The following is a 23,997-nucleotide window of genomic DNA, read 5'->3' as shown; positions in this document are numbered from 1 at the left end:
TGTTATCAACTCAAAATGTTTTCCCATTTCCATTATGATTTATTCTTTGGCTAATTAGTGGATAATTAGTGGATAATAATAACATATTGATCATTATTATAAGTTGCTGGGATAACAATTCATTACTGTGATCATTGATAAATATAAAGCATTTAGCCTATCTTTTCTTTGTGAACTCTGCTTCAAGTAGACCAAATACTTGATTGAGAAAAGTTTTTTTAGAATTCTACCCAGTAAATGTAGATCCTTATAAAACAAAGGACCTGTGCAATGATCATCAAAGCATGTAAAACTTTTATATGAGGGACTTTCCCGGCAGTCCAGTGGTTAGGACTCCAAGCTTCCAGTGCAGAGGGTATGGATTTGACCCCTGATCGGAAAACTAAGTTCCCACAAGCTTCAAGGCAGGGGGGTAAAAACAGATAAAGGAATGAAACAACAACAACAAAAACTTTACATGAAAGCTTGATGGGGAGCTTTATGATGGAGGAATCAGGCTGATGCTGCATGAACACTCTTACAATTCTAGCATCACTGAAAATGTGACAGTCAGGATATGACGTGCTTTGGGATGTGATACAATAGATGTGTAACCCCACCTCTGACGCTTTTGAACTGTGGTGTTGGAGAAGACTCTTGAGAGTCCCTTGAACTGAAAGATCAAACCAGTCAATCCCAAAGGAAATCAGTCCTGAATATTCATTGGAGGGACTGATGCTGAAACTGAAGCTCCAATACTTTGGCCACCTGATGCGAAGAAATGACTCACTGGAAAAGACCCTGATGCTGGGAAAGATCGAAGGCAGGAGGATAAGGGGATGACAGAGTGTGAGATGGTTGGATGGCCTCACCGACTCGACGGACATGAGTTTGAGCAAGCTCTGGGAGTTAGTGATGGACAGGGAAGCCTGGTGTGCTGCAGTCCATGGCTCACAAAGAGTCGGACACAGCTGAGCAACTGAACTGATAGCCCCACCACTGAAGTAGTCCTATCCAAAAAAAAAAAAATTTGAGCAAGAATCTAATGAAGTATCTACATAGACTATCAATTTGCCAAAAAATACAAAGGATAAAGGAACAATTTAATGTTAGTATGCAAGGAGGGACTTCCCTGGTGGTTCAGACAGTAAAGAATCCCCCTGCCATGCAGGAGATGCAAAGAGATTGGTTCAATCCCTGGGTTGGGAAGATCCTCTGGAGGAGGGCGTGGCAACCCACTCCAGTGTTCTTGCCTGGAGAATCCCATAGACAGAAGAGCCAAGTGGGCTACAGTCCATGGGGTTACAAAGAGAAGGACAAGGCTGAAGCAACTTTGCACATGCGTGTGCACAGGCACACACACACACACACACACAAGGAAACAATCAACCAAATCCAGAATGTAAGAAAGTCAGTAGGATAAATGACCTGATTTCTTCCATGAAAGAATAAGATGAGGAAGGAAAAGAAAAAGAGAGTGAGTGGTTATAGAAGAAAATGACATGAGACATATAACAACCTAAATACTTTTTACTATTTTGATTCCAGAACTTCAGTTGTTTTTATCAGAAAGGCTATTTAAAGGGGTATAGCCTGCCATACTGCTAGAAACAGAAGTCTGGCTTACTTTTTAAAGACATAAACAGTTTGTTTTTCTTTGTATTTTTAAATGGAAAATGTGTGTGAGGTGTTTATATTTGCATATAGTGTTTAAATTTGCATAATGAAGTAATTTTTTTAAAAATTCAAGTTGCTTCACTTCTTCTTTTAAGTAATTTTTGTTTGTTTTAGCTGTGCCATGCCTCATCAGGATCTTAGTTCCCCAACCAGTGATCAAACCCATGTTCCCTGCATTGGAAGCATGGAGTCTTAATCACTGAATTGCCAGGAAAGTCCCTAAGTGTTTTTTGTTTTTTTTTTTAATTGTGTGTAAATCTAATTTATAAATCTACATTTAACATAAGAGAATTAAGGAAATTTGTCTTTTTTATTTCAACTGACTTTTTAATAAAGAGATTAATACTTTTTGTCAAGCAAAGGACCTTTCCCTTACTTAAGTTTTGATTTGTATGTAGTGAGTTTTCTCAAGGGACAGCACAATCGGGCCACTACCCAAAACACTGTCAGTTTGCCACCAACGATTCTTGTGTCTGCCAACAGCATAAGCCATCGGAATTTATTGTAACATCATTTGACCCCTGTCTTTTACCCCTGTTATAAGGACACCATGAAGATTAAAGTTGTAACAGGTGTGAAGTCTATCAAGCAATTCCTTCTACATGGCTACAAGTGTACATGACTATACTGTTTATACTTGTTCTGGGGCAAAATATATACTGATTTCTCTTGGAATATATTTTCCACATTTCATGTAGAATTCTTTTCCAAAGGATTAAGGAAGGATAAGAACCCCTACGTTTATGCATTGCCTAACTCTATCTACTGTCATTGGTTTTTTGCCTATAACTAGAAGAGCATTTTTACTTGATGCTTTGCTTTCTGAGAAAAAAAAAATTGTAGAATTTCAGAAAAGCCAAATAACTAGAAAGTTTCTTTCTCCGAAACTTTAGTGCTTTATAGATAGATGTATTTGAGGGTTAATTTGAAATAAATAGGTATGTTGTTTTATTTTTTATTTTATTATTATTTTTTTTTAGGTGTGTTGTTTTAAAGACAGCTCTTAGAGCTGAAGACCAGTCAGCACTAAACTCATTTTACTGAGATGGTTTCGTCAGCCCTTACATCAACACTATGTTTAAAAAAAAAAAAAGGGGTATTTGACTCATCAAGACTGTATAGTATTGTTCTTTTGGGCAAAAAAAAGGAAGTTCTGCTAACTTATTGCTATTACTTAATTTCTGATTACAGATTATTAGTATGTTTAATTCTGTTATTTTCTAAATAAAAACCATATTACCTTATTGTGGTAAAATATACATAACATAAAATTTACCATTTAACTATTTTAAAATGCACAGTTCAGGGGTATTAACTGCATTCATGTTTTGCAACCATCACCACCATCCATCTCCAGCACTGTTTTGCCTTCCCAAAATGAAACATCATACCCATTAAACACTGACTCGCTAGCTCCGTTCAGTCCTCTCCCCCATATCAGCCCATGACAACCACCATTCTATTGATACTTTCTGCCTCTATCAATTTGAAAGAGTTTATTTCTAATGGCAATAATCTGAAATCATTTATGTAAAGAAAGTAGGAGTCAGGGTACAAGTGGAGCTGACCTCTACGGTAGGAAAGAACTGTGTGAGGCTTTGAAGTCTTTATTTATAGATAGAAAAATAGCATGCCATCACTGATGCTACCCACTCACTGTGTTCCATGACATTTATTATAGGCAGAGAATTTTTTGTGGGCCTTTCCAAAAGGACAAATCAACGAGGTGCGGAAATCTTGGCTGATACTTTTAAGGTAGGTAAAGGATAATTTATGCCTGGCACAGAGTAACTACCTAATAAATAGTCATAAACCCATTGAATCAATATGTCATGAATAATGATATTTTTATGTCATGGGCTTTGCAAAATAACTCCTAATGTTTGTATGTTTGCTAGAAGTTTTAGAAGCTAGGAGTTAATAAATAGACTTCATGGGACTCCCACAGCAGCAACAGATAAAGTTATCATGGACATTCTGCTTTTTCCCAGTGTATAATCAATCATACGACCACTTGGCAGATATTCCTGGCACAATTGATGACTTAAAAAAATGTATCTGGAGTCCCAGTTGTCTCTAAAATGAAATGTGGAATTTTTCAGATCGGAATTAAAGATCACCCACACTTGGCTGCCTACTGTGTGCTGGGCCTTGCACATACATCCTCCCAAGGTCCCTTTACTCTACTGATTTTGAGCAGATTGGCTCACCAGACTGCTAAGGAAGAGATGAATCCCCAAGAAGCTGTTCCCCAGGACGATGTGAGGCTCTTGTCTGCACGGGATATTCAGACACATCCATCTAGAGTAGCCCCCTCTGCAGGTCAGCCAGCGAAGCTGTTAAGGCAGTCACAAGTCAGGTAGGAGGCTCTGCACTTCCTTTTTAGAAGCAGTCTTCGTTTAATTGGCAATACCCAAACCTATGAGGCCCAGTTTTCCTTCCAGATGTTCAGGGACCCCAGCAGCCTCCTGGGGAGCAAGAATGTTTTGAGCAGGTTTGAATGGGTTTTAGAGTTATTCTGCTATGACAAACTACTTTCTCTCATATGCATAGGACTATGCGGTCTCCACGGTCCCTGTGGTGGATGCTTTGCACTTGAAGAGTTTCTGCAGCATGGCTGGGCCTAACCTAATCGCTATTGGATCCAGTGAATCTGCACAGAAGGCCCTCAAGGTAAATGTAAAACTTTGCTCTTTCGAAATGCAATAGGCACTGCCTGCCGCATGGTTTTTCTAATACTGTCTATTGGACAGAGAGCAACCAAGGGTAGCAGGGAGAGAACTTGAGCTTTCTCTGATTTACACTGTCATGACCTCACATTTATTAGGAACCAGGAGCACTTAGTACGTACTGTTACTCTGAGTAAGTAAGTACTTGTTGTTCAGTTGCTAAGTCATATCTGACTCTTTGCAACCCCGTAGGCTGTAGCCCACCAGGCTCCTCTGTCCATGGGGATTTGCAGGCAAAAATACTAGAGTAGGTTGCCATTTCCTTTTCCAAGTAAGTACTTAGTAAGTACTCTTCCTGGAAAATACACCTATCAGAAGAATTCTTCACTAATGAGTCATTCCTCCTCACACACCAGGTTTCCTAGAAAGAAAGAACTCATCACAGTTATTTCTTCTGAGGAAAAGGAGAGCATTCTACCAGCAGAGCTCTTTATAATGTTTTATCTCTTAACTCAGGTAATTGGTACACAGAGTCGTTACGTTATTCTTACCCTTTTGTACTTCTGAACTATTTCATAATAATCTTTTAGAAAGCCATGATTCAGAAGTACCTAAAAATTTTAACTTCTCCATTTGCAATGGAATACTTAAATTTTAGGAAAGTCATTTTTCTCATTTCATAGATAGGAATCGGAAAGTCCAGAAAAATTACTACTTGCTTTGGGTCACACAGCTGGATGGAGAGTAGACGTCATTGGTAGTGAAGATTTTCTATCGTTATAGTGCTTTACAGTTCAAAGGCACCTTCCTTCTCTGTAGCTAATAACCCTGGGAGATGATCTGGACACTTCATAAAGGCAAAGACCTTGTCCATTTCAGTCACCATTTTGCCCCTTTATGCTTGCCCCAAGGTGGTCCCTAAATAAATATTTGGCACACAATGAATAAATGAATGAGGGAAGTGACTATCTCCATTTTGCAGTTAAGAACTAGATCGAGTTGCTCCCCCCAGATCACAAAGCTAATACTAAAAGGTGGGCTGGGACTACTTTTTGTCCCTTCCTCTCAAGTGGTCCTGCATGACATGTGACTTATTAAAGGACCAAGACAGGGATTTCCCTAACAGTCTAGTGGTTAAGACTCTATGTTCCCAATGCAGAAGGCACAAGTTTGATTCCTGTTCAGGGAACTAAGATGGGGTTCCCAGGTGACTCAGTGGTAAAAGAATCTGCCTCCCAATGCAGGAGCCACAGGAGATGTGGGTTCAATCCCTGGGTCAGGAAGATCCCCTGAGATGGAAATAGCAACCCATTCAAGTATTCTTGCTGGGATAATCCCATGGACAGAGGAGCCTGGCGGACTACATTCCATGGGGTTGCAAAGAACATGGTTGAAGAAATTTAGCACTCACACATGCAGAAAACTAAGATACTTCATGCAGCACAGCTCGGCCAAAAAATAAAAGTAAAGAAAAGAACGAAGACAGAAATTTCTCTTAGGCAAAGAGAGGAAATCTGTGAGCTCCAAGGTACACAGTTTATTTGTTTGCCCTATCTGGTCTTGACTCTTCTACGTCAGGGCTGGGCTTGGTTTAGTTTGTCTGGGAAGCAACTTCTGCCTCCCAATTGCTGACTTTCTGTTTTGCATTATCTGCAACTTCTTTCAGTCAGTGCACTTGGCCTTTCTTTCTTCCCTTTCCCAGACTGTATCTCTGATTATATTTCTAGGACCTTTAACAATTGTTGTTGAATAATCTACTTTGGATTTTGAATTTAGTGGCTTTTTCTATGTTTCCTTTAGAGAATGTCTTTTGTTCTGTTTCATCTGGAAGCCTGTGTCAACTTTCTGCATATAAAAAAAGAAATGATGCCTTGAAAGGAAATATTTGATGAATGATGTCATTCAGAAGATCTAGGAAGATTATGTCTCTCCTCAGGGACTAACTATGATGTCTTCCCATGGCAGCTGGGTTGGCCTGCACGTGTCTGAAATTGATTACAAGGGAAGGAGAAGGCTGAAGTTGTCCATGCTATGCCTTTGTGTAAATTAGCAGAAAGAACCTCCTCTGGGTAGACAAACTAGAAAAAGTAGTTTCATCTGCCATTCTGGGTAAACTAGGTCCCTAACTCAAATAAATTGGTCTCTAACTCAGTAGGTCTCTAACGCAAATTGGTCCCTAACTTAGTCCAGAGAAAACTAACATGTGATAAACTAAGAGATAAAACAATATGGTTAACTAGCACTCAGTTATATGAAATAGCCCTAATTGTTATTCAGAAGATAAAAAGAAACTCCTTGAGGCCTAGATATTCAGAGAAAACTTTATGAAGAAAATGTGGCTTGATGTGGGTCTTGAAGGGTTTGTCAGAGTGGGATTCAGTGAGAGAGGGTTCCAGGTGGGGACAGGAAATAAGCAAAGACTAAGCACAGTATATTCATGAAATGTAACCAAACTAGCCCAACTAATAAAGTTTTCTTGTGGGTTCCAGGGGACACAGCTGGGTGGGGCAGATGATGTCTGAAGAGGTAGGGACATAAAAGTGAGCAAAAGAATGAGTTTATCTCCATGAAGTAGAAGGCTGGTTATCCATAGGCTCCAAGCAGAAGAGGCTGTATTGCTGCAAAGCTGTTGGACCATCCCTCCTTTTGCAAAAAATTAAATGGAGAGGGAAGGCCCTGTGGTCAAAAAATGGCAACTGATGACCTGGAAAAAGAAAGCCAAGCCTCAAGTTCCATTCTATGCCTTGGCCACTCACTCACATTTCTCCATTAATCATTTCTTTTCCATTGTCAAGTCCTCTAAGACCACATTTTTTAAGAGCATCCTGTGAGGGTTTTATAGTCCTCCTTCCTTTAGAGTTCATTTGAGTCAGTGTTAATAATGATGTTCACTCTATACTTGAAAACCTCTGTGTCAGAAACTACAAATAATTCTGACTAGAAAGACATTCTTTGGAGACTGAATTTTCCATCAGAAAATGTGCTTCATAAACCATGGGCCTGTGGAGTTGGCCAATGCCCCCCTGCCATGTTCCTAGCATCAAAAATGTCCTCTTCCCTGGTAGCCAAGGTAGGAGTACAAAGTAAACTGAAAACTAATGACATCTCCATGAGGGTCAGAAATAAGTGGGTTGGTGAAATTCGGATTTAGTGAGTTGAACTGGTTATTTGAGAACAGTTTAGGCACCTGCATTAAATCAATGAATAAAATTGATGGTGGGTAAGTCCTACTGCTAATTTGGACATATAAATACTGATATAGACAGGCAGGAAGACAAATGGATGGAGACAAATACGTCATTTCAGTTCAGTTCAGTCGCTCAGTCATGTCCAACTCTTTGCGACCCCATGAATTGCAGCACGCCAGGCCTCCCTGTCCATCACCAACTCCCGGAGTTCACTCAAACTCACATCCATCAAGTCGGTGAGGCCATCCAGCCATCTCATCCTCTGTCATCCCCTTTTCCTGCCCCCAATCCCTCCCAGCATCAGAGTCTTTTCCAAAGAGTCAACTGTTCACGTGAGATGGCCAAAGTACTGGAGTTTCAGCTTTAGCATCAGTCCTTCCAAAGAACACCCAGGACTGATCTCCTTTAGGATGGACTGGTTGGATCTCCTTACAGTCCAAGGCACTCTCAAGAGTCTTCCCCAACACCACAGTTCAAAAGCATCAATTCTTCAGCACTCAGCTTTCTTCACAGTCCAACTCTCACATCCATACATGACTACTGGAAAAACCATAAGCTTTGACTAGACGGACCTTTGTTGGCAAAGTAATGTCTCTGCTTTTGAATATGCTATGTAGGTTGGTCATAACCTTCCTTCCAAGGAGTAAGCGTCTTTTAATTTCATGGCTGCAATCATCATCTACAGTGATTTGGGAGCCCCCAAAAATAAAGTCTGACATTGTTTCCACTGTTTCCCCATCTACTTGCCATGAAATGATGGGACCAGATGCCATGATCTTAGTTTTCTGAATGTTGAGCTTTAAGCCAACTTTTCACTCTCCTCTTTCACTTTCATCAAGAGGCTTTTTAGTTCCTCTTCACTTTCTGACATAAGGGTGGTGTCATCTGCATATCTGAGGTTATTGATATTTCTCCCAGCAATCTTGATTCCAGCTTGTGCTTCTTCCAGTCCAGCGTTTCTCATGATGTACTCTGCATATAAGTTAAATAAGCAGAGTGACAATATACAGCCTTGATGTACTCCTTTTCCTATTTGGAACCAGTCTGTTGTTCCATGTCCAGTTCTAACTGTTGCTTCCTGACCTTCATAGAGGTTTCTTAAGAGGCAGGTCAGGTGGTCTGGTATTCCCATCTCTTTCAGAATTTTCCACAGCTTATATGTCATTTACAAGTAATGAAATTGTGGGGGGTTTTTTCCACTTCACAAGTGAAAATACTGAGAAGAGATGAAATAAGACATTTTGACTAGGATCTCATGGTTTCAGAATCAGATTTCCTAGACCCAGCTTCTGCTGGCCCCAGTTGCCCAGCCCACTCCGTAGCTGTTCTTTTTCTATTGGAAAGCCTTTTCTAATTATTTTGCCATGGATTGGTTCTAGCTAAGCTCCCTCTTTCTCCTCCCCTCTCTCCAACTATTCCTCTCTTCCCATTTATTGCTGGTTATCAGTATCTGATCTGTATCAGGGAAGATGTGAGTTTGGTCCCTGATATCTGTTTTTCCTTTGTAAATCTTGATGTCTCAGTCTTGTCTCCATAGAGAAGCCCCTGGCCACTTGGGCATCACTTTGAAGGGTGTAGCATTTAAACAGGAATGAACTGTGCCTTTCTGTGCTACACACTGAAAACCCGATTGCTTCCCACATCTGTCATGCTCTTTGAGTACTTGCTTCCTTCAGAGTCTTTAAAACTACTTCTTGCATATTCATGCAAAGCTGAGAGCCCAAGGGCTTCCCGGTAGTCTTACTGCATTTGAAACACTTTGTAATGGGTTGCAGTCTATTCTTGGTTAATGAAGTGGGTTCTTATGGAGATAGTCATCATACCTGTCTAGGCTGTAGGAGATTTAATAGTGTATGCATTGTCTATTTAAATGAAATAATCCATCTAAGATGACTTTAGCAACTCTTTGCTAAAAAGCCCAGAATGTATTTCATGCAGGATATATTTAATATACTTTTAATACAGTTTATCTAATATAGGAAAGAAAAAAAGGAGGACCTATCATTACCATATTTTACCATTGATGTGGCCAAAGTACTGGCAATTAGGTTGATTTGAAATTACTAAAGATATTAGATACCAGGTCTTACCCTAGAAATACTATTATCTAAGCAAAATTAGTCTTTAGAGCAACCTGCCCTTGCTATACTTTTTCTCCTACACTTTTCATCATTCCCTTCGTGCCCCTGGGCAATCACTACCTTCATCCCGCTCTTCTAGCTATAAAAGAAAATAATATAAGAGTAATTAATTTATTTTCAGGCAGTAGATCCACTAGTACTCTTCCACGAGGAATGTTTGTCTTCCCAAAGACAATGAGAACTCCAGTTGCTGCACAGCTGGAGCTCCGAGTCACAAATGTAATTTGAGCAACAGAAGCCAACCTCCAGATAACACATATTCTCTTATCTCATTCATTTAAAGTTAAACAAGAGATAAAACTGGAGTGGGTAGCCATTCCCTTCTCCAGGGGATCTTTCCAACCCAGGGAATCAAACCTGGGTCTCCTGCATTGCAGGCAGATTCTTTACCTTCTGAGCCACCAGGGAAGCCCAGAGATCAAACCACTCTATGCTATTAGCAGTTAATTCAAGAGGGAGGGAGTCATGGTGTGCAGGGCCATCTTGTATGTTATATTTTAATTTTTAAAGATTAAAAATACATATATTATCGGAAGTGGGCTGTGATTAACTTATAGAAATAATTCTTCAGTAGCTAAGTCTTTCTCAAATCCTTGCTTTATCTTCCATCTGATATCTTTTAATAAGGAAAAAGGCAAACTTTATATACCCCTTGACCAATATCTCCCCATTTCTCCTCGCCTGCCAGCTTTGTAAACCTTAAATATATATATATAGTCCTTTATATGTCAGTAAAGCTGGGGAAGGAAAAACATAATAAAGAGTAGATTTGCACTACATCTCACCCATTCTTTTTCTATATCCGTGCCAAAATCGACTTGCTTTCCAGGAACCTGGATTAATTACATGCTCTCTGTCACAGGCAGACAGATCGTAATTCTCACCATCGGGAGGGGCTCTCAGTAATAATTTTTAACCCAATCTTCTTGGTAGCATTTAGTCTTCCAGCCAACTGGGAGTAAGAGACAGGAAGGAAGGAAGCACAAAGAAAGGGAGTGAAGAAGAGAGGGAAAGGAGGTGGGGAAGAGCGACACTTAGCTAAAACAATCAGAGGAGGAAGCTGCTGCCCTCCCCAAGTTCAGAGCTCCAGGGACTTGTGGTACTGACATGTTGAGGGGTGTGCCATAAGCTGGCCAGGAGGCAAGAGGCATATCCCCACCTTCCTAACTTAACCCCACACAGGAGACCAGGTATTTTTCTCCTTTCAGCATCTGCAGTTTTGTTTAGTGACCTTTCTTTTATTACTAATTTTATTCTTTTATATCACAATGAATTACTGTTTAAGATTTTTAATAGAAACACTAAAAGGATGTAGTAAGAAAAAAATGATGAGATCACCACTCCATTTTTTGTGCCTTTGTCATATAAATGGAGCTGAACTATAGTACATGGAATTCCAGTAGACTTGTAATTTTAAATTAAAAAGATCATAATGCATCTGGATGGAAATGTCTCTAAGTTTTTTATGTTTCCTGAAATAACAAATTACATTTGTAAGATTCCTTGAATGAGGACACGGCCTGCTTGCTCCGAGCTAATTTAAATTGCATAGAATACAGTGTGTTTTTCTTTTGCATGACTAACTATTTAATAGAGGTCACTGTGTATTTCCTCTCGTTTTGACTCAGCTTCAGCATTGATTTTATGTCCAAAAATGTCCATATTATTTTATAGGTGGTCATTTAAAAAATGAAAATGGAAAAAGTCCTTAATGTTTTTGGATTTTGTATGTTTTTTTAATCACCTGGAATTTCCTTTAATGACAACTGGAACAGCAATAGCAAAAACCAAAAGACAGAAGGAGAGCTAACCAGTATCAACAGCATGATTGAAATGGAAAAATAAAGACTTTGCATTTTCAGTTGCTGTCACAGGGAATTACAGTCTGTAGCCACAAGATTTCCCACTTTGTGTCTCTACTGTGAAGGACAAATTGACAATCCATCGTAGGTTTAATTTAGTCTCATTTTTGGGTTTTCTGTTCCAATTGTATTCACCAGATTCACAAGACAATGATCTTTTAAAAAATAATCAACCGTGCCTGAATTAAGAAATTAAAACACAAAACCAAATAGACTCTGAGTTTGTAACAACTGTTTATGCTCCTTTTCCTGGCAGCAGTTGGCTTATCTGACAGTATTCCCAGAGCTGTGTGCCAACAAGGCTGGGGTGGCCAAATAAAATGCTTTGGCATGAGAGGGCAATAAATAATCTGAAGCTCGGAAACCAAAACAACCTTGCTGTATATCAGCACTAGTCCCAAGCAAGGCAGGAAGAAAGCAAAATTGGCCAAGTAGGAGAAAGGGAACAATAATGTGTTTTTTTCTCTTGAGCTTTTAAGAAAATGTCAAAGAGGAAAAAAAGGAAGAAATAACATTTAAAAGGCTGTTCATTCTATCCATTATATAATGGACATCAAAAAGTACTTAGCAGACTCTATGGGATGTCGTTGGGGGAACTCAAGTATCTTGTTTGGAGGTTGAGCAAATGGCCTTTTACGGGTTGTTTCAATCTAAGACTCCTGCTCATGAAAGAAAAAGCCTCTGAGTGACCTTGAATTGGTGGTTCCTGATAAAAGGTGTGGTTTAAAACTTTCTGAAAACACACTGTCCTAACCCTATCTCAGAAAATTCTGATGTTCTAGGTCTAGGATCCAGTCTGGCCCTCTGAATTTTTAAAAATTTATTATTGAGGTATAGTTGATTTACAGTGTTGTGCTAAGTGGTGCTGTACAGCAAAATGATTCAGTTATATATATATATGTATGAATATATATATATGTATAAATACATTCCTTTTCATAGTCTTTTCCATTATGGCTTATCACAGGATATTGAATATAGTTCCCTATGCCATACAGTAGTACCTTATTATTTATCCATTCAATACACAATAGTTTGCACATGCTAATCCCCAGCTCTCAAACTTCCCCACACAGCCCCCCTCCATCTTGGCAACCACGAGTCTGCCCTCTGCCAGGCATCTGTATTTTCAGAAGTTCCACAGGTGATTCTGGTACACAGACTAAGTTGAAAGCCACTGCCTTCAAGAATTTCTACAACTTACAAAATCACTTATGATCCTGAATAATATGCACCTGAGGAAGCTAATCACTGTGTCTATAATAGAGGTACAAAAGAACATCCTCCAAGTAGCATTAAAAGTTAGAGAAAGTATCCAAATCAAAAACGATCGAAAGGCAGAAACTAAAAAAAAAAAAAAAAAACTAAAAAAAAAAAAAAAGAAAGAAAGGCAGAAACTCCTTACTCTTTTCATGCCAAGAGCTCAACATTGTACAACTTAAAATATTAATATAATACCTAACTAGGTAATACGTTGAATGCCATCATTCAATCCATTTGACATGTTAAACTTCTTTATTAAAATATTCTGAGTTATCAAAAATCACTAATGTTATCATTTTCCAAGAATAGAAAATTTGCATTTGACTCATGCTTCCCAAACCCCTCCCCCAAAACACACATACACACACACACAAAGAAAATCTAACAACAGTACCTTATCTTGATGTACAGATTTATGCCAAAGAGAAAAAAAGACTAAACTTCATATTATTACTGATATTAGAGAAAAAAACTTACTTTACAAACAAAATCATATGTTGATTGGACTGAAGAAGCACAGTTGTCTAAAGGGCCAAAATGGATTTGAGGGCAAAGCAGAGAACTTTAGAGTCCAAATTCACAGGTTGTCCTGGCTCTGCCTCCAGCTCTCCCTGTGTGACCCCGTCTCCAGTAGGCAATCTCATCCTGAAAAAACAAAGTTCAATCAGCCTCTCCAAGGAATGAGAGCTTCATTCCTCCCTGCTGGAAATTTCATGACAGGCAGTCAAGGTGAAGGACTATGTCTCAAGCGTGGCAAAAAGTAGCAACCGTCTAATTAGAAAGCACTCAGTGATATAGATAGTTCCAAAGTGGGTTCACTATAGACTCTTGACCATCGTGACATCGTCCTTTCAGTGGCAGTAAGTGATAGAAGACTTACGCTTAGCTGAACGTGCTGATGCTGGCTTGAGGATAGAAAACTGCAGAAGACTCCATCCTAGTTCCACCTCTCTTTGAGGAGGCTTCAACTGAGTGTGTAACTTATTAAACTGGGTATCTAACAAACATCATCATTTCCTAATTCATACATAAAAATCTGATAGAAAAAAAGGTAAGGTTTCCAAAACCTTTTATTGTTGTCTCTTCTGCAAAAAAAGACTTTTCAAAAAGCAGATGAAAGAAAAGGCAATTGAAAAGAGATTGCATGTGTGTGAAGTCTCTTCAGTCGTGTCCAACTCTGTGCAACCCTATAGGCTATAGCCTACCAGGCTCCTCTATCCATGGGATTCTGGAGGTAAGAATACTGCAGTGGGTTGCCAAGCCCTCCTCCAGGGTATCTTTCAACCCAGGGATCACACCCATGTCTCTCGTCTCCTGCATTGGCAGGCGGGTTCTTTACCACTAGCTCCCCCTGCTGCTGCTAAGTCACTTCAGTCCCCTGGGAAGCCCCTAAAAAGAGATTACAGCTGAGTTTAAAGTTAAGGCTTCTTGAGCATCACACAGCAATTTATTGAGCAGCAACTATATGAAAGATAGAGTCTCATACACAGGGAACATAGAGGAGGATGCCCTCAAGGCCTCTCCAGCTGAACTGGAGAAACAGGACGGTGTCAGTGTAAGATAAGGCAAATGCCTACTAAATGATGCAGGGTCCTAGTAGAGGTAGTGGGAGTTCCAAGGATAGAGTGATCACAGGAGGAGGGAACCAAAGTCTGAGTGGACCTGAACAAACAGCAAAACACAGACGGACAGGCACAGGGGATGAGTGTTCACTGTAGATGGACAACGGGGGGAATGTATATTTTATAATCAACAGATGATGTGCAGGGACAGGAAGAGAATTAAGGTCTAAGAAATAAGTTGGGGCTAGTCCAAAAGTAAAGGAATTGGAGTCTTCTTATCTGCAGGCTGTGGGAAGCCACTCGATTTTTTAGCAAAGGTGTAAAAGGTGGTATTTCAGAGAGATCTGTCTGATGTTATGCCTAGAATGATTTAACAGGAAGATCAGGAGTAATAAAGCTGGTTAGGAAGCATCACACAGTCCAGAAGTAAAGGAAAGGAGGGTCTGGACTGGAGAAGCAGCCATGACAACAGAGAGGACCCTGCAGGGGGTGAGTTCTATTTACAGAAGTAGCAGAACATCATAACTGATGGAGTTGAAAGAGCAGGGGAGGAAAAAGACTCAGGTCAGCACTTGGACAGATACTTATAGAACTCCTGTTCTGTACCAGGCACTGTACTAGGCCCTAGGGGACAATGATCAACGAAATCACATCAGAAAAGACTACCAAATGGGGTGCCTTTGGTGGAATTCTCAGAAGAGAGTTCAAACTCTCCCTGGCATGGTGAATTCAGTTCTTTCCATCAACACAGGAACAAACTATAGAAAGTTGGTGGACGAATGTGTTGCTGGATTCCTCTGACCTAGATTCACATTTTGAGAGCTGAGCTGTACTTAAGACACATCCAACTGACGGCAGCTCTGGTAGATGGCCGACGTCTAAGCTCGTAAGACACTAACGGGGCTGGCTCCCATTTCAGTTTCCATTGGCAGCAGTCAGCGGCTCATCTGAATTTAGAGTCTCTGTCCTTTACCCTTTTCCATTTATTTTTTATTATCTTTATCTACTCACTCTCAAAAGCACATGGAAAAAAATCACTTTAACATTTGTGTGCCCTCTGTCTCCAGCAGGGTCTCATTGTTTCTTGGCTGAATTGAGTTGGCAAAAGACCACAAAAAAAAAAAAAAATTTACCCAGGATGATTTGTGCCTCATGGGCCGAAATCGTACATCACAGAATGGCCTATGTGACACTCTCACCAAGCCAACACCAGTACCCTTGATGTGGAACAGATTAGGAAATGTGTCAGTTGAGCTGGAGGGAGAATGGTTGGGTTTTGGGTTACTGTTTCTCCGTGAACATCACATGTATTAAATGCCTTAGGTGTTGATGAGTATCCTATTGCTTGGCTGAAGGTTAATAAAGCATATGGTAAAACCTAGGCACTAAATTAGAAATGACATTTCAACCCTAAATCATTCTCCAACTTCTAGAGAAAACACGCACACAGATGGATACAATACTGGGATTTAGCCCGTCCTTAGAAACAGTGACATACAAGAGAAGCAAATTAAAAGTAAATATTCTGGGGGAGAGGGATAAATTAGGAGCTTGGGATTAAAATATACACACTACTACTATATGTAAAACAGATAACCAACAAGGACCTACTGAATACCAAAACCACTCCAGTAGTATTCTATCCTTAATAATCAGTTACTATTTCTCCCATTTTAATCTGTTTTTCACTTATGGTCACTGGGGGACCCGGTATTTCTCAAATACTATCTGCCTACAGATGTATAAAACTTCGGAGATAGCTTACAACAAAGCCATTCCCTTTTATCTTTTCCTGGAGTGGGACCAAATTCAAAGCTGTAGCCACATATCCAGAGGGGACTTTTGGTACAGAGTTTCAAAAACAAAACATCTACACCCTGGAAAGTGATGAGTTCAATATGGATTAGCTACCAGTAGTTGTAATATCAATAGTGGTAATAATACATTTTAGGTGTGATGTTCATGTTAATTTAATTTGAAAAGCCTAAGTTAGTGATCTTTCAACTTTAACATACCCAAGAATCACAGAGTGCACATTTGAAATGTGTATCACAGGAATTCCCTGGCAGTCTAGTATTACCACTTGGGCCTTCATTGCTGTGGGCCCAGGTTTGATCCCTGGTTGAGAAAATAAGATCCTGCATGGTGTGGCCAAAAAGAAAAACTAATGCATATATATAGAATCCAGAAAAATGGTTCTGTTGAACCTATTTGTAGGGCAGGTATAGAGACACAGACATAGAGAACAGACTTGTAGACACAGCGGAGGAAGGAGAGGGTGGGACGAATTGAGAGAGTAGCATGGACATATATACACGACTATGTGTAAGGTAGATAGCTGGTAGAAAACGCTATATAACACAGGGAGCCCAGCTCAGCACTCTGTGACAACCTAGGGGGTGGGGTTGAGGGGGAGGTTCAAGAGGGAGGGAATCTATATATACTTATAGCTGACTCACACTGATGTACAGTAGAAACCAACACAACATTGTAAAGCAATTATCCTCCAATTAAAATAAATAAATAATGACATGCACATCACATTTCTTGGGTTGACCATAAGAAATTCAGCAGCAACCCTGGCATGGAGCCTAGGAACCCCTGCATGACTTGGGTGCAGGTAATCTGTAGACCACACTGTGAGAAGCATGCCTCTGTCTGGAGTTCACCAGACATCCTATATCAGCATTTGAGGGCAGGGGGTGACGATTCATGCCAAAAGTAAATCACTGTGTTGTTGGACAGAAAATGCCCCCTAATATCATTCAGAACAGTGTCTTATAAAATAAAACAACTGGCATAGCACTTCAGAGAAGTAACACTCATGTGATAAAAAAAAAAAAAAAAACATGCAGAAACTAGTACAGCCACTATGGAGAACAGTGCGGAGATTCCTTTAACTGGAAATAGAACTGCTATATGACCCAGCAATCCCACTGCTGGGCATACACACTGAGGAAACCAGAATTGAAAAAGACACGTGTACCCCAGTGTTCATTGCAGCACTGTTTAAAATAGCCAGGACATGGAAGCAACCTAGATGTCCATCAGCAGATGAATGGATAAGAAAGCTGTGGTACATATACGCAGTGGAATATTACTCAGCTATAAAAATGAATGTATTTGAGTTAGTTCTAATGAGGTGGATGAAACTGGAGCCTATTATACAGCGTGAAGTAAGTCAGAAAGAGAAACACCAATACAAGATATTAACGCATGTATATGGAACTTAGAAATGGTACTGACAACCCTATATGCAAGACATTAAAAGAGACACAGATGTAAAGAACAGACTTTTGGACTATGTGGGAGAAGACAAGGGTGGAATGATTTGAGACAATAGCATTGAAAAGTGTATTACCATATGTGAAATAGATGACCGGTGCAAGTTCAATGCATGAAGCAGGGCACTCAAAGCTGGTGCTCTGGGACAACTCAGAGGGCTGGAGCGGGGAGGGAAGTGGGAGCGGGGTTCAGGATGGGGAACACATGCACCCATGAGTGACTCATGTCAATGTATGGCAAAAGCCACCACAATATTGTAAAGTAATTAGCCTCCAATTAAAATAAATCAAGTAAATTTTTTAAAAGTTAAAAAAAATCACTGTAGCAAATTTCAAAACATAAAGTTTATGTTTCCATTTTAAGAACAAAAAAATGTGCAGAGCTTCACTAGATTTTTGAAATACAAATACCTATGAAAAGCTAATTTCTTTAAAATACTGTCTTTTTAGGTGAAATGCTTACAGAATATACAATATCATGAATTCCGTCTAGTTCCTTTTTCTCTGTTGATAATGTTTACATATTAAAATACAACATATCTGCAATAAGTGTTTATTGCTCTAATTCTCTTGGGCTACATAAGGCTCTTAGACTTGAATAGAAAAGTCTGAAGGTCTGAAGTCCTGTGGCTCGACAATGAACAGGATACTAAATTCTTCAAGTAGGAATAGTGGAAAGAGGAAGGAAACTTGGGTGGGAAGTGTTGTGTGCTCCCATCCCTGAGCTTGTTAGGAAGAATTTGAAAAGGTGCCCCTGGAGAGAGCACCCACGCTGATTAAAGCTGGAGTTCCAGTGACAAGTATCAGTTGCACAGAAGGATGCAGCACAAGCCCTGGCTAGAAGCTCTTCTTTGCTTCCAGAAGGTTGAGCTCTGAGTGAGTGTGTCTTGCAGGAAATTGCATCAGGAGATTTTAGGAAGATTTTAAGAGTTACTGAAATGGCAAAATGCACTGCTGAAAGATTATTCATCCATTTGTTCAACATCTAACAAATGTGTTGAGCGCCTACCCCATGCCAGGCCCTGCACAGAGAGCCAGTGATGTGTCTTTGCCTCTCTGGAAGCTTCATCCACTCTCCTGAGATGACTTGGTTACCTTAACTCAATTCAATCCAAGCAGTATGTCGATTGCCTAAAGGGGCAGAGGTCAAAATTTACACAGTAGGGATACAAAAATGTATGGCTCTCTGAACCAATTGATGACAGTCAGCTAGTCGCCTTCTCCAACTTCTATGCCACCCTTCCTTCTTATTAATTGAACCTTGAGTTTTAAATGAACATATTGCCACTTGGAACAAAGTCCACCCCCCTCAGCTTTCTTTGTCCTAGGTATAACAATGAGACAAAGCATTGTCCAATGATATGAAATCAGTGGTGCTGGGTATGATATCCAGGAAGCCTGGATTTGAAAGAAAGGAGTTGTGCCCTTCTCCGTACCCAGAAGCTTGAAAAAAATATGTGAAGGCTGGAGCACAAGGCTATTTCATATCACTAGGATAAGGGCTACGTAACAGAGCAAAAGCTAGAAGAAGCTCAGCCTGTGGTGACTGTCAAGTCCATACACTGCACTACAACCTCAAAACTTCTTTCACATGACAGAGAAAGAAACTTTTAAAAGTTGTTTAGAGGGGGCAGGTACTTTCTGTCATAGCCAAATTTAGTTCTCAATGATAAAAGCTGTTTGTCTTCACTAGCCATGAACAGAAAACCCAGGTCAAACTGGCTAAAACTGTGAAAGGAGAATTATTGGTCCCTGTTGTTCTGAAGTAATGTAGACTTTAAGGTAAATTTGATAGGTCTGCTCACTGATGCTGACAAAGAACCAGACTCTGTCTTCCCTTCTACAAATGAGCTTCACTATAAAGCTGGCTCCTCTTCAGGGGAGCACGGTGGTTGCCAGCAGCTCCTGGCTACTTGCCTCCTCACCCCCATTCAGGGAGAGGGACATCAGTTCTCTCAGAAAAGTAAGGAAGTTTCTTTCGATCTTGTCCATTCTTATTGGTTCAAACTGGTCATCTGTTCATCCCTGAACCTCTAATGGAACTGGGGGTGAATTTCTCCGGTGCTACAGTTTCCTGACTGCATCCAGGCACAGTGGAGCACCACAAACAAATTCACAGGAGTACAAGGGTAGAAATAGAAAATGTTCGAAAAGAAAGATACACCTGTCAGACATCATCCACCGTTCTACTATTGTTTGGACCTGACTACTTAATAAATAAAAGCTTATTTATTTATGATAGAGCTTATTTTTTTGTTTGTTTGTTTTGATTTGTGTTTCACTCTCTTTTCTTGGCCTGAAGGCCCCACGGAAATATTCCTGGGACACTTAGGGGTCCTGTGAACCAAGAGAGGAACCTTTGGCCTAGAGTCTCAGTCCTGCAGTCAGAGGTGGAATTGGCTTCCCCCAGATAATGTGGGCTTCACAGGGAGGTGTGGATATACAAGTGAAAACCCAGGTAACTACTAAGAAAGCAGAGAATGGATGTGTGGGAAGCAACCGCAGTGTCCATAGGCCCTTGGAAGAGCTAAACCCTGCATTCTTAGAGAACTGCCCGTGTCTAGGAAAATACAATAAGGCCTTTGGGGTAAAAGGTGAGACCCTTGAAGGCTTGGGATCAGCAGGGGACAATACAGCAAAAGAGAAAGCAAAAATGTCCTTTGTTAGAAACAACAGGAATGCGGAGATAGGGAAAGAGCCGAGAAGAGCGAATGAGGAGACATCTGGACTACAAAGCAGAGTTGTCGCACCTTTGAAGAACACCAGCATTTCATATTCTAAGTGTCTTTATCACTGCAGTACTCCAATCTGCCAAACTTGAGAACAATCTATCACTGTAGGTGAATAGAGCTTTTTCTCCAGGCAGTCAAAGAGAGACTGGGGTCCCAGCTTATGTTGACATCGTTTAAAAGAGGGACAGCGCCTGTATAATAATTGTATTTCTAAAGGGATCTAATCCAGTGGGGCCAGGGATAACATGTGAATATCAGCTACCTCCTTTCCCTTCTCAACCTCTCTCCCCAAATTGGTCAAAGTTATAGAGAGGGCATAGACTAGTGGTTCTCAATCCTGTCTCCATATTATAGTCATCTGGAGGCAGCATTTAAAAAGAAACAGTGACATTTTTCTGCTTTAGACCAAGTCAAAAAAAAATCTCTATGATTGGGGCCCAGAAACCTATATATTTTTTTAAAGTTCCCCAGATGATTCTAATGTGTGGCCCAAGTCGAGAACCACTGGCCTAGGACATTCCACAAATCATGGAATGCAATTAGGTTGTACTGGACAACCTACTTTAGATCTTGAAAGGGAAGAGAGACTCCTTAACTTGGGAGTGGAGGAGAAGGCTGGTAAGAGGTTGATTGTTCCTCTTTGTCCCACTTAAATTCTCTCCACCAAACCAAGACCACTAGAAAAGGCCTGGACTGAGTCATGAGAACTAGGGTGTAATCCTAGCTTTGCAGTTCAGTTCACTACCTTTGTGTGATTTTAAGTAAGTCACTTAATTTTTTATCTCTCTGAACCTCCATAAAAGAGAAGTGGGCTTGATGAAATGACATCACTTTCCCGAGTGTTCAAAGTACCTTCTCAACATTCACGGTCTGACACTGCTGCTGCTGCTGCTGCTAAGTCGCTTCGGTCGTGTCCGACTCTGTGCGACCCCGTAGACGGCAGCCCAGCAGGCTCCCCCGTCCCTGGGATTCTCCAGGCAAGAACACTGGAGTGGCTTGCCACTTCCTCCTCCAGTGCACTAGCAAAGGCCAAATTCAGGAGGAAACCACAATTTCTCTTCCCCATTTCAGAAATGTAAAACAGAGAGCTCACATAAGTAGGTGAGGTGGGGTGGCTGCTTTCTTCATCCGCCATGGTTTGGTTGTCATTTACAGGGGATTTGGGTTTCTTGTACAAGATATGTGTGGATAACAGCTGTTTTCTTAAATACCAATCCATTTCTTTTCAGGGATCCTATTAATTCAGAGGAAGAATAGAAGAGCAAGTGCTATATACTTCTTTGGAAGTTTGATTTCTCTTTTTCTGGTTATTTTTCCTCCTATCTCCCATAAGTATCTGCTTTTCTTTTAAAATATGAATAGATTTGATAGCTTTCTTCTTAAAACCGTGGTTTTCAACCAGAGGCAACTTTGTCCTCCCTTTCTCTCAAGGAAACATCCAACAATATCTGGAGATATTTTTGTTATTATGTGGGGGGGTGAAGGGGGTGGATGCCACTGATATATAGTGCGTAGAGGCCAAGGATGCTCAACCTCCTGTAATACACAGGACAGCCCCCAAAACAAACAATTATCCAGCCCAAAATGTCGACAGTGCTGAGGTTAAAAAAACCCATCCTAAAACATGAGTGAAATCTGTGAACCTTGTTTCACAGAAATTTCCATTTCTGAGCATATCATAGTTGAGGGGCTTTTATTCCTGATGCGTTTAGCAACTGCAATGACTCCTGAAGATCAAGTAGTTCATGACAACAAGAGAGTCCCTCAGAAGCAGGGAATTAAATAGCTATATACAATCTCGGTGGGCTTCCCAGGTGGCACTAGTGGTAAAGAACCCGCCTGCCAAAGCAGGAGACGTAAGAGATGAGGGTTCAATACCTGGGTGGGGAAGATCTCCTGGAGGAGGGCATGGCAACCACTCTGGTATTTTTTCCTGGGAAATCCCATGGACAGAGAAGCCTGGTGGCTACAGTCCATGGGGTTCCAAAAAACTGGACACTACTGAAGCGACCTAGCACACACGCATGCATACAATCCCAATATTTATTCAATTTTTGTGTAACATTATTTACAGACATTGGAACTGTTTACGGGCAAAAATTAGTAAGACAATCACAGAAATTGCCTTCACAAGTACGAAATCTGAAGACGTTTTTGTTACCGGCCTTTGAGAAGTAGACTTTGGGACCCCTAGAAACTGAGATGTTCAGGATCCTTCACTGACAAATTCAGTGGGAGATAAACAGGTTCTGTTTTGACTATGTACATGTGTTAAAAATAGTCTGAAGGGCCTCCGTCAAACTTAATAGTAATTTCCCATAAGGAAAGGGAGAAGAGAAAAGACAATGATGGAATAGAGGGGGAGAAAGAGGGTTTCAACTTTTTAAAGTCAGCTTTTGTGAAATATAATTTCCATACAATCAAATTCACAAGCTTTAAATGTACAGTTCAATGGCCTTTGACAAATGTGTACAGTTGCATTAAGTCCAATAGAACTTTTTTCATATTTGACAAGAAACTTGTGTTATGTATTTTTATAACTTGTATTTTCATTTATAATTTAAAAGCCTATTTTTAGAAGAACTGTTTGAAATTATGTAATCATACATCACCTGATTTCTTAAGTAGCTTACAAAGATGGAAGGAATATAGCAAAATAACCTAACTGGAAATGAAAGGGAAAGATGGTGTAAAAGGGGAACAATAATTTAAATTGGAGCCAAGTTTAATAATGTAAACTGTGAATTCTCATTTCCTCTTTACACGTAGACAATAGACTTTACGTTTCCGATCAGTCATCTTCTCTTGTATGTTTGAAAGCTTCATTGAGTTTAGGCTCCTATTTAGCAAATCCAATTTGCCATCCTTCCTTTTAAGTATTCATGATACCTTATACCATCAGTGTATTTCAAAAGCTCATTGAAAGCTAATCCTCAAATATTGTCTGCCATGAGAAAACAAGAGCTACATGAGCCAAATTTTAAAACTAAAGTTATCCGTGGTACTAACAAAGAAGGTGGAGGATGACTTAAAGTAACTTTCTATGAAAGGCCAACGTATGCTGAAATTCAAGAACCAAGTCTTAGAAAACCATGAAGCCCCTTGTATAGGGCAGTGGTTTGCTACAGCCAGCTTACCCAGGCCAACTGTTACATTTTGGGGAATTTTGACAGGTGCTTATTAAACACATCTGTTATAAAAAATCAAATTGTATAAACTTATGATTAAATAAATTTTGTTCTAAAAAAGGTAATAACTTCCTAATTATATTATTACATTTTACTTAGCCATGCTCTTACAGTTGTTTACATCTTTTATGTATATGGTAGTGTTATATAACACTGTGGCCATGCACATCCCTTCCCAATGCCATATTCAATAATATCACAATGGTAACTTGAAATTGGCTATGGTGAGAATGTTTGCACCACAGAAATCAGCAAAGCTACAAAACAGGACTTAATTTATCATTTTACTGATTTTCTAGACATAAGATATTGATGGAGAAATTTTTTAAACTTTTAATTTTATATTGGGGTAAATATGCTCAGTCACTAAGTCAAGTCAAACTCTTTGTGACCCCATGGCCTATAGCCCTCCAGGCTCCTCTGCCCATGGAATTCCCAAGCAAGAATACTGG

The 23,997-nt window shown here is 40.1% G+C and overlaps 1 protein-coding gene across 2 annotated transcripts in view; it reads left to right on the top strand.

The window, feature by feature from the left end:
• DDAH1 (dimethylarginine dimethylaminohydrolase 1) overlaps nt 1-23,997 on the top strand; it is a 157,713-nt gene that overhangs the window by 118,022 nt on the left and 15,694 nt on the right. For both annotated transcript variants that reach the window (XM_086390880.1, XM_086390881.1), the window contains exons 3-4: nt 3,338-3,411; nt 4,210-4,329. In XM_086390880.1, coding sequence (XP_086247006.1) covers nt 3,338-3,411; nt 4,210-4,329 — 194 coding nt within the window. The remainder of the gene's footprint in view (nt 1-3,337; nt 3,412-4,209; nt 4,330-23,997) is intronic.

Source organism: Bos grunniens, chromosome 3, assembly GCF_055505025.1.
Source record: "Bos grunniens cultivar Pamir isolate PY7600 chromosome 3, Bosgru_T2T1.0, whole genome shotgun sequence".
In the NCBI taxonomy this organism is placed as follows: Eukaryota; Metazoa; Chordata; class Mammalia; order Artiodactyla; family Bovidae; genus Bos; species Bos grunniens.
Note: the sequence above shows the minus strand (reverse complement) of the source record. Positions and strands in the feature narration are given on the sequence as shown.